We start from the raw sequence: 13690 nt of genomic DNA, 5'->3' as shown, positions 1-13690 counted from the left end.
GTGTATCCATACAGTCCGTTAGTTATTTAGATATTAAATACATACGTAGAGTATATTTGGCAATTTATATATTACTATGTACTAATAAAGACATAGTTTATCTTATCATCAAGTTATACTAAATCTCTACTAACTATTAAGCGCTTAGTGTAGCCCCCCCCCCCCCGCACGCCTGCCAGACCAACCGAACGCCCCCACGCCCGCCGCGCGAGCCGCAGCCGGCCTCCGCTCGCGTCGCCCCACCGACCACGCCTCAGTCGCCCTGACCCCCGGCGCATTCTCCTCTCGGTGTCGACTGCCGAGATCTCCACAGCTGTTGGGGACTTGTTCTCAAATGCTAAGAATTAAGAACAAGGCAACACAAAAAATGTTAAGTGTTAAGATCCTTCGTCCTCCATAACGATATATCCCTTCGGGATATAAAGCATCTCGGACGAAGGTTACGAAGGACATACCTTCGTAAGCATAACAACGAAGAATGAAGCATTCGCATAAATCATAGAATATGAAATAAACATTTAAACATTGTCATAGAATTATCTCTACTTGTATTAATGAATATAAATGGCTTTGAATTACAAATGTACCTTCGGTCCTGCGGAAGGCAAGAGTACAAGCGTGATGCGGAAGCAAATGACAGGTTCACGTGAATAGTACAGAGGTACTGTTCATCTATTTATAGGCACAGGTCGCAGCCTGTGACAAATTACAATTATGCCCCTTGCGAAAGTTTATAGCATTGACTCAGACCTATATGTGTAAAAAGGTCATTCTATCTCTATGTCGGTTCAAAACGCCGAAGCTCCATGAAAAGGGACCTTCGGCCATCTCTTGGAGACGACTTCAGCCGAAGCTGCTTCTTCGTGTGAGACCTTCGGCGCACCGAAGCACGACCCCAACAGTAGCCCCTTTCGCGGTGCTAGATCGTTCTTCGTAACGAGCTTGACCCGTGAAAAAAGCCTCTTCAGCTTCGGGAAGCCGAAGGTCCAAAAAACACCTTCCCTGAGCTCGTTGCGGAGAAGCGATCCGACTTCCGAGCGCGTGTCGGTCCCACCTTGCAGAGTTACTGTTTGATCCTTGCGGTCCACTGCGCAGCGGGTACGAGTTACTGCGCGCCTGGTGTAACAATTCCGCCGCTTCGCGTTCTTACCTGCAGCACTATATAAACTGACAAGTAGTTGTGAAGTTACTACAGCATTCATTGCTATTTGCACTGTTTTGCTGCCGAAATTTTTCATCATAGCCGAAGCTTAAGTCCCAAAATCGAACGAAGGTGCTTCTCAACGTCCGCTTCGTCAGAAAGAAGAGCTTCGGAGAGAAGAAAAAAGTAAAAAGTTTCTGACTTCCCAAACTTAAAATCAAATGGCGAGAATTCGATCTACTGCCAAAGTTGTACGTGAGGGAGACGAAGCCGAAGGTTCAAACACTGTGCCTATCTCCGAAGCGATGCAGCGCTCCGGTCTAGTGACTGCGGAAGAGAGGCCTGGTGCCGAAGCAAACCCGACAACAGCCGAAGAAGAGAACATTGATGGGACTGACTCCGGAGATGACTACCACATGGCTACACCCAGCAAGCCCAGTCACCTGGATTTTGGAAAATCAACTGTTTCAAAGGCTGACCTTGCAAAGATGGTAAAAGCAGGTTTTTTCAAAGAAGATCAGAAAAAGCTACTTCGCTTCGGAGGAGAGGAGACTACCCCGAAGCCAGAGAAGGATGAGATTGTAATTTTCAAAAGCTTTTTAAAAGCTGGGCTGAGATTTCCTCTCCATGGAATTATTGGAGATGTGTTGCAAAAGTTTGGCATTTATTTTCACCAATTGACTCCTAACGCCATTGTTAGGCTTAATGTTTATATTTGGGCTCTCCGAAGCCAAGCTGTGGAACCGTTTGCCGACAGCTTCTGCCGAGCGCACGAATTACATTACCAAACAAAGGCCAGAGCAGACGGACTACATGATAATTTCGGCTGTTACAATTTTGCCTACCGGAAGACAACAAAGTGTCCTGTTATCAGCTACCGGAGCAAATGGCCAGCAGGCTGGAAGTCTGAGTGGTTCTACGTAAAAGTTGACGAAGACAGAGAGAAATTGGTACAAAGTCCTCTGGAATTAATCTTCGGAGAGACAAGGCCACACTGCCACATCGGCGATTTAAAGGGTCCTACCTGGGCCGCTCTGGGTGAATTCGAAATTATTTCAGAACATATTGGCACCAGGGATCTGGTTCAGGAATTTTTGGCATTCAGAGTTTTCCCTACTTTAAAAGAGTGGGAGATGCCGAAGCTGGAGGGAGAGAAGAAGGAGGGGGAGCTTGTTCGTCTGCCTTATCACTTTAAATTCAAGAAATACTTTAAGAAACCCTGCAAAGAGTGGTTGGACACAGTTGAAACAATGTGCAATGAAATCTTGGGGAACTACTCCAAAAAGGAGGATCAATTAATGACAGCAGCCTTCGGCACCCGACCGAAGCGAAGGCTGAACCGAGTATTCGATGCCCTGGGCTTCGAGTATCCAGACTATGAGCAGTTGAATAAGGGTGCCGGAGGCCACAAAAGAAAAAGAGTGGCTGAAATTCTGACCAAGGATGAAGAGCAACCAGCAGCAGAGAAGAAAATTCCGAAGAAAAGGAAAATATCAACTCCGAAACGGAAAATATCCGAAGAAGAGAGAACCCCCACACCGCCTTCTACTAGCGACATAGAAGAAATTTTAAAGGTAATGACTGAACCCATGCCTACGAAGCTAAGTCCACTAGGGCTCCAACTGACGAAGCTTTTTCGAAAGGTGGACGAGCCGGATCAGACGAAGACAAGCAAACCCAAGCGGCAAAGAATCATTGCGGTAACTGAAGTTATCGATAAGACGCCGCCAAGGGCGTCAATCCAAAAAACGGCAGCTGCCGAAGGTGAAGCAATCGTTGAAGGTGTAGCTTCGGAGGTCGCGGCTACCGAAGCCGCTACAGCCGAAGATACAAACTTAGAAACCACGATTACGAATATCAACAAGATTTTGGAAGACATGGCCGCGGAAGAAACTGGTGCTACTACTGAAAAAACCATGGCCACAGTGCCTGAAAAAGGAAAAGAAATAGCCGAAGACCCTTCGGATGACGAAGCATACACTTTCCAGAACTTAGTTGGGCAAAAACTGACGAAGGAGGAAATAGAAGAACTTAAAGAATACGCCAAGTCTTGCGGGTACAAGTCAGGTGCCCTCCTATTTGGGGGTGTAGATGATGAACAACTGGGCTGCATCCGGGACTCAGCTGGGGCTAAGGTCATCGGTACTTTATCAAAGAGTATCGGTTTTCCGAAGCTGGAGTCAGACATCAGCCGCTACCGACGACAACATGTCGTTGGTAGTTTATTTTATTCTAATTTCAAGGTGAATGACTTGTTTCTTAACCTTTATTGCTTCTAATAAAAACATGACTGACGAAGGTTGTGTTTGTGTAGAGTATGCTATTGAGCAAGGCTTTGCAAATGCAGCAGGATCTTGAAGATAAAAAGCATGAAGTTATAATTGAAAATTTGGAAAACAAAATAAAGGAACAATCAGATGCTTTTGAGAAAAAGAACTTCGAACTCCAGGCAGCCGAAGGTTTACTGGCGGAAGCTGAAGCAAAAATATTAGAACTGAACACGAAGCTTCTCCGCCAGTCTGAGCAGTTCGAACAAGAAAAACAAGATCTCAATGCAAAACTTGAAGCCGAAGCTCAGCAGAATTCGGATTTGAGAAAATTATTGACAAATCTTCAAGAAAAATGCCTAGAATTTAGCAACAAGTGCATTCAGCGACTAAGAAAGATTTTTCATTCGGTTGGAGCTAGCAGCGAAAAATTTACCCCCTCAGCTGAAGACCTACCACAAACCTTCGAACACATTGAGGGGGAAATTGACGAGCTCGACGAAGTCATAGCTGGGCATGGTGATTTCTGTGCCTGGGTAGCTTCTCGAGGGACTGCTGCAGCCTTCATGAAGGCTGGCTGTGAACATGGAAAAGTTGTTAACAGGCCCACCTTCGCCTTATCTCCATCAATCCTGGATGATATGCCTGACCTTGCCCGAAGTATCTCCAACAGATTTATAAAAATGATATGGACAAAAGGCGGGCGGGAGAAGGCTGGAGATGAAGCACGAAGCCATCTTGAACCAGTAAGAGATAATACTTCGTACTTACCTTTTTCTTTGCACTTGATTTTTACTCACGATTCCTTGATTTATGTAGGTTGACGAAGGTGAAGATGATGCTTAAGTTATGTCGCTGAAACTGTCGCCGAAGCTGAAGCTTAATGAAGATCAGTAGAAATGTACTATAGGAAGAAACTCAGGATACTTTTGTAACAAGTTTTGTAAATACAATTGAACTGTTCTCAAGGAATTTTGTACATACCTTGTAATATATCCTTACCCTTCGATTGAGTCGCTTTGATGTGGACGAAATCAGCATTTTGAGCCGAAGGCGAAAAAACACCTTCCCTTCTTTTCGTACACAACGAAGCCTAAACGGTTGCTTCCTCTTTTTGCCAAAGCTTCTCTTCATATAGCAAAACATAAAAAACTACTTCTTCTTTCTGCCGAAGCTTTTACATAGCAAAACATAAAAGACTTCTTCTTCTTTCTGCCGAAGCTTTTACATAGCAAGACATAAAAGACAACTTCTTCTTTCTGCCGAAGCTTTTACATAGCAAGACATAAAAGACTACTTCTCCTTTCTGCCGAAGTTTTCCTTTACATGACAAAACATAAGAGACTACTACTCTTTTACACAATGATTCGTAAAAATCCAGTTCTCCCTTATACTGAACTTTTCCTTGTGCCGAAGCAACGGAACTTTTCACTTTTGCACACAACATAGCGTAACAAGTCATAAAAGGTACTTCTCCGAAGCTTTTTTGCCGAAGCAGCCACTTGGGAACACAAATGCTATGAATGAATGCTTATGCATGCGAATGTTATGATGTAATGCACGAATGAATGTCCGAAGCATATGTCCGAAGCCATATTGTCAGCCATTACTTGAAAACAACCACACATTAGCTCTGCATTCCCTTAGGAACGACTTTGGAGCTTCTTCGCCTCTTACTTAGGCAATATCAGCGTTGACTTTTCGCTGTAAGCTCTGCATCCCCTTAGGGACGTCTTTGGAGCTTCTTCGTCTTTTACTTAGACGGTATAAGCTCTGCATTCCCTTGGGAACGTCTTTGGAGCTTCTTCGTCTTTTACTTAGACGGTATAAACTCCGCATTCCCTTAGGAACGTCTTTGGAGTTTCTTCGCCTTTTACTTAGGCGGTATAAGCTCTGCATTCCCTTGGGAACGTCTTTGGAGCTTCTTCTCTTTTTTCTTTTTCAGTTTCTGCACTCGATGGTGCGTTCTCAGCTGTTACATTTACATTTTTTGGGGGATTTCGCTCTTATAAGACTAAAAAAGGAAATTACACATGATGGCCCCATTAAAAACCTTTCTCCCCCTTCGGAAAGGAAAAGGGTGCCATGAAAATGAAAAGAAAAAGCATAAAAAATTACATCATATTATACATAGTATCGCCGAAGCTCATCCGCATTCCAAGACCTTGGAATTTCGTTGCCATCCATGTCCTTCAATCTGTATGATCCAGGCCTTGACGAAGATACTACTAAGAATGGTCCTTCCCATTTCAACTGTAGCTTACCCACTGTATCTGGGTTAGCCACTCTCCGAAGCACCAAGTGTCCCGGCTCAATATTTTTTAGCCGGACTTTTCTATCTCGCCATTTGACTGTTTCAGCCTGATATTTATTAATATTCTCCACGGCCTGAAGCCTGATCCCTTCTAAAGCATCTTTTTCCACAAGACAAGCATCTTCGGGGCCTGATTCTGCCGAAGCTACTACTCTTACTGATCCAGCTTTTGCTTCCTCCGGAGTTATTGCTTCGTCACCGAATAATAATTTGAATGGGGTAAAGCCTGTAGACCTTGATGTTGTTGTATTGTGGCTCCACACCACTTTGATTAACTGATCTGGCCACTTTCCCCTGGGTTGATTGAAGATTAACTTCATTATTCCTGTCATTATAATGCCGTTGGCCCTTTCAACGAGCCCATTTGACTCCGGATGCCTGACTGACGCAAAATGGATCTTCGTTCCGATTTGGTTACAGAAGTTTCTGAAAGCTTCGGAGTCAAACTGCGTTCCATTATCTACAGTAATTGCCTTCGGTACCCCGAAGCGACAGACAATATTCTGCCAGAAAAACTTTTGGACAGTGGCTGAAGTTATTGTGGCCAATGGCTTCGCCTCAATCCACTTGGAAAAATACTCCACAGCCACTATAACATATTTTAGATTCCCTTGAGCCGGTGGTAATGGGCCCAACAAGTCAAGGCCCCACCTTTGCAATGGCCAGATGGGTTGTATCAGCTGTGTTAAAGACGAAGGTTGTTTTTGATCTCTTGCACATTTCTGACAACCTTCGCACTTTTGCACTAACTCCGCTGCATCCGAAGCTGCCTTCGGCCAATAAAATCCTTGGCGGAAGACTTTCCCAAGTAATGGCCTAGATCCAATGTGGGATCCACACAGGCCTGCATGTATCTCTTTCATCAACTCTATACCTTCGGCTCTAGATAAGCACTTGAGCAGCGGAGCACAAACTCCATGTTTGTATAATTCCCCTTCTATCATGACATACGGACGAGCTCTTGCCTCTATTCTTTTATTGTAAGCTTCGTCATCTGAAAGGGACTTACCCTGAAGGTAAGAGATTATTTCAGTTCTCCAATCTTCGCTGTAAACAGGAGATATGTTGAGGACTGCTCTTTCAAGGAGCTCCACTGAAGGTGCCTTTATTGTTTCGAAAAACACATCCGAGGGTAACGGCAGCCCCTGTGCCGCAGACTTAGCTAGCAAATCAGCATGCTCATTTTGTCCTCGAGGAATATTCTTGACCGAGAATCCTTCGAAGGATGCCTCGATCCTTCGGACCGTATCTAGATACTTTTCAAGCTTCGGATCTTTAGCTTTGCAACTTTTGTCAACATGACCCGAAACCACCTGGGAATCAGTTTTAAGAATTGCCCTTCTGATTCCCATTGCCTTTAATTTCCGAAGGCCCAAAAGCAGGGCTTCGTACTCAGCAATATTGTTCGTGCAGCTGAAATCAAGTCTTGCTGCGTAACAAGTTTTGACATTGGATGGTGAAACCAACACAGCAGCTGCACCTGCTCCGAAGATTCCCCAAGAGCCATCACAAAACACTGTCCACACTTCGGCATCTTTATTTGCTTCTTCATCCTGAGCCCCTGGTGTCCAGTCGGCAATGAAATCTGCCAATGCTTGAGACTGGATCGAAGATCTATGCACATAATCAATGTAAAATTCGTTGAGCTCTGCAGCCCATTTCCCAATCCGTCCAGTAGCTTCTCTATTTCTCATTATATCCTTCAACGGCTGCGAAGAAGGAACAATGATATTGTATGCCTGAAAATAATGCCGAAGCTTCCTGGATGCCATTAAAACGGCATATAATACCTTCTCCAGCTCTGTATAATTTTTCTTTGAGACACTAAGGACCTCAGATACAAAGTACACTGGAACTTGCTTCTTAAGCTGGCCATAAAGCTTCTCCTGGACAAGCGCCGCACTTACTGCTGAGTGCGAAGCTGCCACATATAACAACAGAGGAGCCCCTGGCGTTGGCGGAGTTAATGTTGTGAGATCTATCAAGTATTGCTTCAACTCTTCGAAGGCTTTTTGTTGACTTGGGCCCCATTGAAAGACTTCGGCTGACTTCAGCACCTCGAAGAATGGTAAGTTTCTTTCTGCTGATCTGGATATAAATCTGTTGAGAGATGCCAGCCTTCCTGTCAATCTTTGGGCCCCTTTTCTTGTAGTTGGTGGCTCCATTCGAAGTATAGCTTCGATTTTATTTGGATTAGCTTCGATTCCCTTTGTTGAAACTAAGCATCCAAGAAATTTACCCTTCTTTACTCCGAAGACACATTTCTCTGGATTCAGCTTCAGACCAGCTTGTCTGAAGCTGGCGAAGGTCTCCTGCAGATCAGCAATATGGTCCTCTTGCTTCGTGCTTTTGACGATAATGTCATCAACATAGGTCAACACATTTCTACCTATTTGAGACTGGAGAACCTTCGCAGTCATTCTGCTGAAACTTCCTCCAGCGTTTTTGAGCCCCTCAGGCATCCGAAGATAGCAATACGTGCCACTTGGAGTTATGAAGCTAGTTTTCGGCTCATCTTCCTTTTTCATCCAGATTTGATGATATCCTGAGTAACAGTCCAAGAGACTCATGAGCTCTGAAGAAGCTGCTGCATCGACTAGAGAGTCTATCCTTGGCAACGGGAATTCGTCCTTCGGACAAGCTTTATTGAGATCTGTGAAATCGATACACATTCTCCACTTGCCATTGGCCTTCTTCACCATAACAGTGTTAGCTAGCCACTCTGGGTACTTCACTTCTCTGATAACTCCTGCACTGAGGAGTCTTTTTACTTCGTTGCGAGCCCCTTCGGCCTTGTCATCAGACATTTTCCGAAGCCTCTGCTTTCGGGGTCTAAAGGATGGGTCAACATTGAGCGAATGTTCAATAACATCCCGGTTTACTCCACAGAGATCATTAGCCGACCATGCAAAAACATCTTTGTTGTTGAATAAAAACCTTATCAAGGTTTTCTCCTGGTCTTCAGATAACTGCGAGCCCAACAGCACCTTCTGATCTGCTATGTCTTCGCACAATAGCATGGGCTTCGGCTGATCAGCCGAAGCTGCTTTTTCCCTCCTGAACTTGTACTGTTCACAAGCTTCAACTCCATCTATATTATGGATTGCCTTGGAATCAGTCCAGCTTCCTTCGGCCCTTCTGGCAGCTTCCTGACTCCCATGAATAGCAATAGGCCCTTGGTCCGAAGGTATCTTCATGCAGAGATAAGCTGGGTGAAGAATTGCTTCAAAAGCATTTAGGGTACCACGACCAATGATGGCGTTGTAGGGGTATTCCATGTCAACAATATCAAACACAATTTGCTCAGTCCTTGTGTTATTAACAAATCCGAAGGTTACCGGCATGGTAATCTTCCCGAGTGCCACAATCTGCCGCCCTCCGAAGCCACAAAGAGGGTGCGTAGCATCATGAATCTTGTCTTCAGGCTCTTGCATCTGTCTGAAGGCTTTGGCAAATATGATGTCAGCTGCACTGCCTGTGTCGACCAAGACATTGTGGACCAGAAATCCTTTGATAACACAAGAGATAACCATGGCATCATTGTGTGGGTAATCTTTAAGCTGAAGGTCCTCTTGGGAGAAGGTAATTGGAATGTGAGACCATTTTGACTTAATGAAGGGTCCCTGCACTCCAACATGCTGCACCCTTCTCTGAGCCTCCTTCTTCTGCTTTTTGTTAGCTGGCTCTGAGCAAGAACCGCCTGTTATCGGGAGCACCAGCTTCGAAGCCGAAGCAGCTCCAGCTTGAGTGTTGAACGAAGCCATCAGCTCAGAAAGGTGGAAGTGAGTTGGCCACGGTGGGCGCCAATGTTGGGGACTTGTTCTCAAATGCTAAGAATTAAGAACAAGGCAACACAAAAAATGTTAAGTGTTAAGATCCTTCGTCCTCCATAACGATATATCCCTTCGGGATATAAAGCATCTCGGACGAAGGTTACGAAGGACATACCTTCGTAAGCATAACAACGAAGAATGAAGCATTCGCATAAATCATAGAATATGAAATAAACATTTAAACATTGTCATAGAATTATCTCTACTTGTATTAATGAATATAAATGGCTTTGAATTACAAATGTACCTTCGGTCCTGCGGAAGGCAAGAGTACAAGCGTGATGCGGAAGCAAATGACAGGTTCACGTGAATAGTACAGAGGTACTGTTCATCTATTTATAGGCACAGGTCGCAGCCTGTGACAAATTACAATTATGCCCCTTGCGAAAGTTTATAGCATTGACTCAGACCTATATGTGTAAAAAGGTCATTCTATCTCTATGTCGGTTCAAAACGCCGAAGCTCCATGAAAAGGGACCTTCGGCCATCTCTTGGAGACGACTTCAGCCGAAGCTGCTTCTTCGTGTGAGACCTTCGGCGCACCGAAGCACGACCCCAACAACAGCCCTCTCCAGAGAGGAGTGCCCTACTATCTACCGCCGCCTTCCTTGGTCGCCGCGCACGGCCTTCCTCGCCGCCCAAGCCCCAACCTCGACGACGCGCCTCGCGTTGTCGTCCCGCCTCAGCCCTCTTCTCGCCCTGCCGATGGATCCAGCCGCCCCCGAGCCTATCCCCGCACCCGCCACCGACACCGATGCCGAGACCAATGCCGACACCGATGCGGAGGTTGGAGGCGAGGGCGCTGGGGTCGAGACCGAGACAGGGTCCGGAACGATGCCGGCTGGCGGTGTAGCGGAGATGAAGGAGCTGCCCGAGGAGCTTGCCAAGGGGGTGGTGTGCCTCAAATGCGAGACATCGGTCGAAGCGGCGGCGGCGGGGGTTGGTTATGATTGGGCTATCAACTGGGCTATTCGTGGATGGACTGCGCTTCACTGGGCTGCATGTTATGGAAGGTATCTCTAAAATAATTTCCCTTCCTTTTTGCATCTGCCCTTCCATGCTGAAATTTATGGTATTTCTGTAATTTTAGGGAGCGGACAGTTGGTGCCCTGATAGCAAGCGGAGCTGCATCAGGTGCTTTAACAGATCCAACGCAGCAGTATCCATCTGGAAGAACTCCTGCTGATTTAGCATCAGAAAATGGTCACAAAGGCATTGCTGGTTTTCTTGCAGAGTCTGCTTTGACAAGTCACCTCTCAGCTCTTACATTAAAAGAGTCGCCGAGTGGCAATGTGGAAGAAATATGTGGATTAACAGCAGCTGAAGGTTTTGCAGTATCAAGTTCTTCCCAGCTTGCATGTGTTAATTCTCAGGAAGAGTCCTTAAAAGATTCACTTGGTGCAGTTCGTAAATCAACTCAAGTAGCAGCCAGAATATTTCAAGCTTTTAGGGTGGAATCATTCCACAGAAAGAAGGTTATTGAATATGGAGATGATGATTGTGGATTGTCTGATGAACGCACACTTTCACTTGTTTCCCTTAGAGACCCGAAATCTGGACACGGTGATTCACATTTTGCTGCTGTTCGTATCCAAAACAAGTTCAGATGATGGAAAGGAAGAAAAGAGTTTATGCTTATCCGGCAGAAAATTGTGAAGATACAGGTAATTTCTATTTGCATGTCTACTTTTTTGGGTCTGAAATCTCATATAACCTATAATAGTTTGGTTACATTGGTACTCTGTCTACCATTTTTTCACATAGTTAATTTGAGAAATCAATGTTTGTAGTCATTTACATCAAACTAATGACCTACTCCTGTTGTTTTTTCTTTGTTACGGAAATCTTTCCAAGCTCCACTTCCATGGTGAAGCAAGGTTTTCCAGCCACTGGCAATTATAATTTTGTATTTGATGAAACAACAGGCGAAAATCAAAGTATGTGGTGGTGGTTGTCGTAGTTATTTGAGGCGCACTTCTTTTGGATATTGGGCCTATCACTTACCTGCAAAGTTCTTAACGTTTCAGTTTCAGACGTTACATTTATTTGATGATGATTTAAAGCCATCACATTAAATTAGGCTGTCAAGTACAGAAGTAGCGGTAAAATTCCCATCCCTTGTTTCTTTCCAGTATCTAAGAATACTCTTTTGTTTGTTAGGCCCATGTACGTGGACATCAGGTAAGGAAAAACTATCGGAAGGTAGTCTGGTCTGTTGGCATCGTGGAGAAAGTCATACTGAGGTGGAGGAGAAAGGGAAGGGGTCTGCGAGGTTTCCAACCTGAGAAACAACTTGAAGGTCCATCATGGCAGATCCAACCTGCAAAGGCTGAGGCTGAGGATGAAAATGACTTCTTGAAGGATGGCAGGAAACCGGCTACAGGCAGGTTGGATAGAGCACTGGCTCGTGTGCGTTCCATGAATCAGTATCCTGAAGCAAGAGACCAGTACCGCAGGCTGCAAGCCTGTGTTAACAGCCTACGAGAGTCCCAGGTCCTCCCTAACATATTAGTCACCCTTTTTTCAAACCCTGGTTTGAGGAAGCTTGAGTAGTGACCATTCTAACACTGTTTGTGCTGGTTGATGTTTGGACAGGCGATGCAGGACAGGATGCTGGCTGATTCAGCTGGCACCGATGGGGGTGATTTCATGACTGAATTGGAGGAGCCATATGCTTCTAAGAGCATGCCAAAGAGAGAACAATTTCCTATTGCAGATTGCTAAAGAGAGAACAATTAAAGAGAATCATACAACCTGAAGAGTACAACAAAGCCATATGCTTCTAAGAGCATGCCAAGAAAGGGCCACCCAATAAGAACCAGAAAAAAGCTAGCACCAAATGAGATAGTACCCTATTTATTACATCAGATAATTAGATATCATGGATTTTAAAGCCCCTCGGTGATGGGGTGGCTCAGCCCTCAGGTACTATTCTCATAGTGAAACTCTTCTGCATTCTCCTTCTGTGTCAATAGGAGTTTTTCTCTTTTAGAATTTGAGGGGTGTTTAGTTCTTTAATCCAGAAAATTATACAATCTGTTGTGGTCAATTTTTTTTTGCACCCATGATTTCTTTCTTATTTGGCTTCTGAAAAAACATTGAAGATGAAATAAGTAGGTCCTTATTTGTAAAAGCTTGTCCATGGATTTATTGCAAATCATAACACTGGACATGCAAGGTGTAGAATGATGGTTCTCGTGGCTACTGATTTTTGTAATATTGAATTTCCACGCTGAAATGAAATGTAATACTATATCTAATCCAAATTATAGTTCAATCTAGCTTTGTCTCTAACATCGACTAAGTTTTTATTGTATGCGTCTCACATGGTGTTTGCATGCATCATTTTCATTTAGATAAAGATTCGCTTACTCCTGGTCTTATCACTTATCCCATTTTTGGGGAAATACAATGTAGAAGTTATTTGTTGCTGCGGGGACATTCTGAACTATCAAGTCTGTAATTTAACTACAGTTTCCCCCTCTCCATTGACTCATTTCAATACTGCAGATACTTCTTGATATGGATTATGGAAACTTACCTATCCTTCTATCACCATCTTTGTTTGCCTTTGCAGATCTTGAGTTATCTGGATGATAGGTGCAGAGTATAGCAACAAAGTATATTGCAATTGTCTCACGAATAATATTCAAGCTCGAATCTAAATTAAGTAGGCGCATTATAGCAACAAAGTTAGACAGTAATTTTCTCGTATGGATTTGATATACAAACTAACGTTCAGTCAAATAAAAAAGATATAACCTCTTGTTTTTCAAGGAAAGTAGTATTACTAATTACTCCACCATGGAAACCAAAAACGAGTATAATGCAATGATGATTTATCTTTTGAGAGATGAATGTTATGTGGCTGGCATAGGCAACATGGGTGCTTGTTTTTGTACTATCAGTATGGCAAGAATCCTATGCATGGTATTCTACAACTTGGAACTAGCCAACACTGAATAGTTTTCCAGTTACAAGATACATAACACCCTTCTATACCTTGTCCATTTATTAGTTTCCTCATTTTCTAAATGATACATTTCCACTTTAAATATCTGTTAAACTTCATAATCTTCAGAATGTTTGGTACTATCAGTTCAGCTCTCAACCAGTAATTACCATCGACATTCTA

The 13690-nt window shown here is 44.0% G+C and overlaps 1 protein-coding gene across 1 annotated transcript; it reads left to right on the top strand.

Moving 5' to 3' along the window:
• The first annotated feature begins 10636 nt into the window (after window positions 1-10636).
• Window positions 10637-12480, top strand: LOC103648454 (calmodulin-binding transcription activator 3-like). Its single transcript, XM_035965204.1, has 3 exons — window positions 10637-11219; window positions 11716-12048; window positions 12151-12480. Exons 1-3 carry the CDS (start codon window positions 11187-11189, stop codon window positions 12277-12279), a joined length of 495 nt encoding a protein of 164 aa, XP_035821097.1. The 5' UTR covers window positions 10637-11186; the 3' UTR covers window positions 12280-12480.
• The last annotated feature ends 1210 nt before the right edge of the window (window positions 12481-13690 follow it).

Source organism: Zea mays, chromosome 2, assembly GCF_902167145.1.
Source record: "Zea mays cultivar B73 chromosome 2, Zm-B73-REFERENCE-NAM-5.0, whole genome shotgun sequence".
Lineage (NCBI taxonomy): Eukaryota > Viridiplantae > Streptophyta > Magnoliopsida > Poales > Poaceae > Zea > Zea mays.
This window is presented reverse-complemented; position numbering and strand designations above follow the sequence as displayed.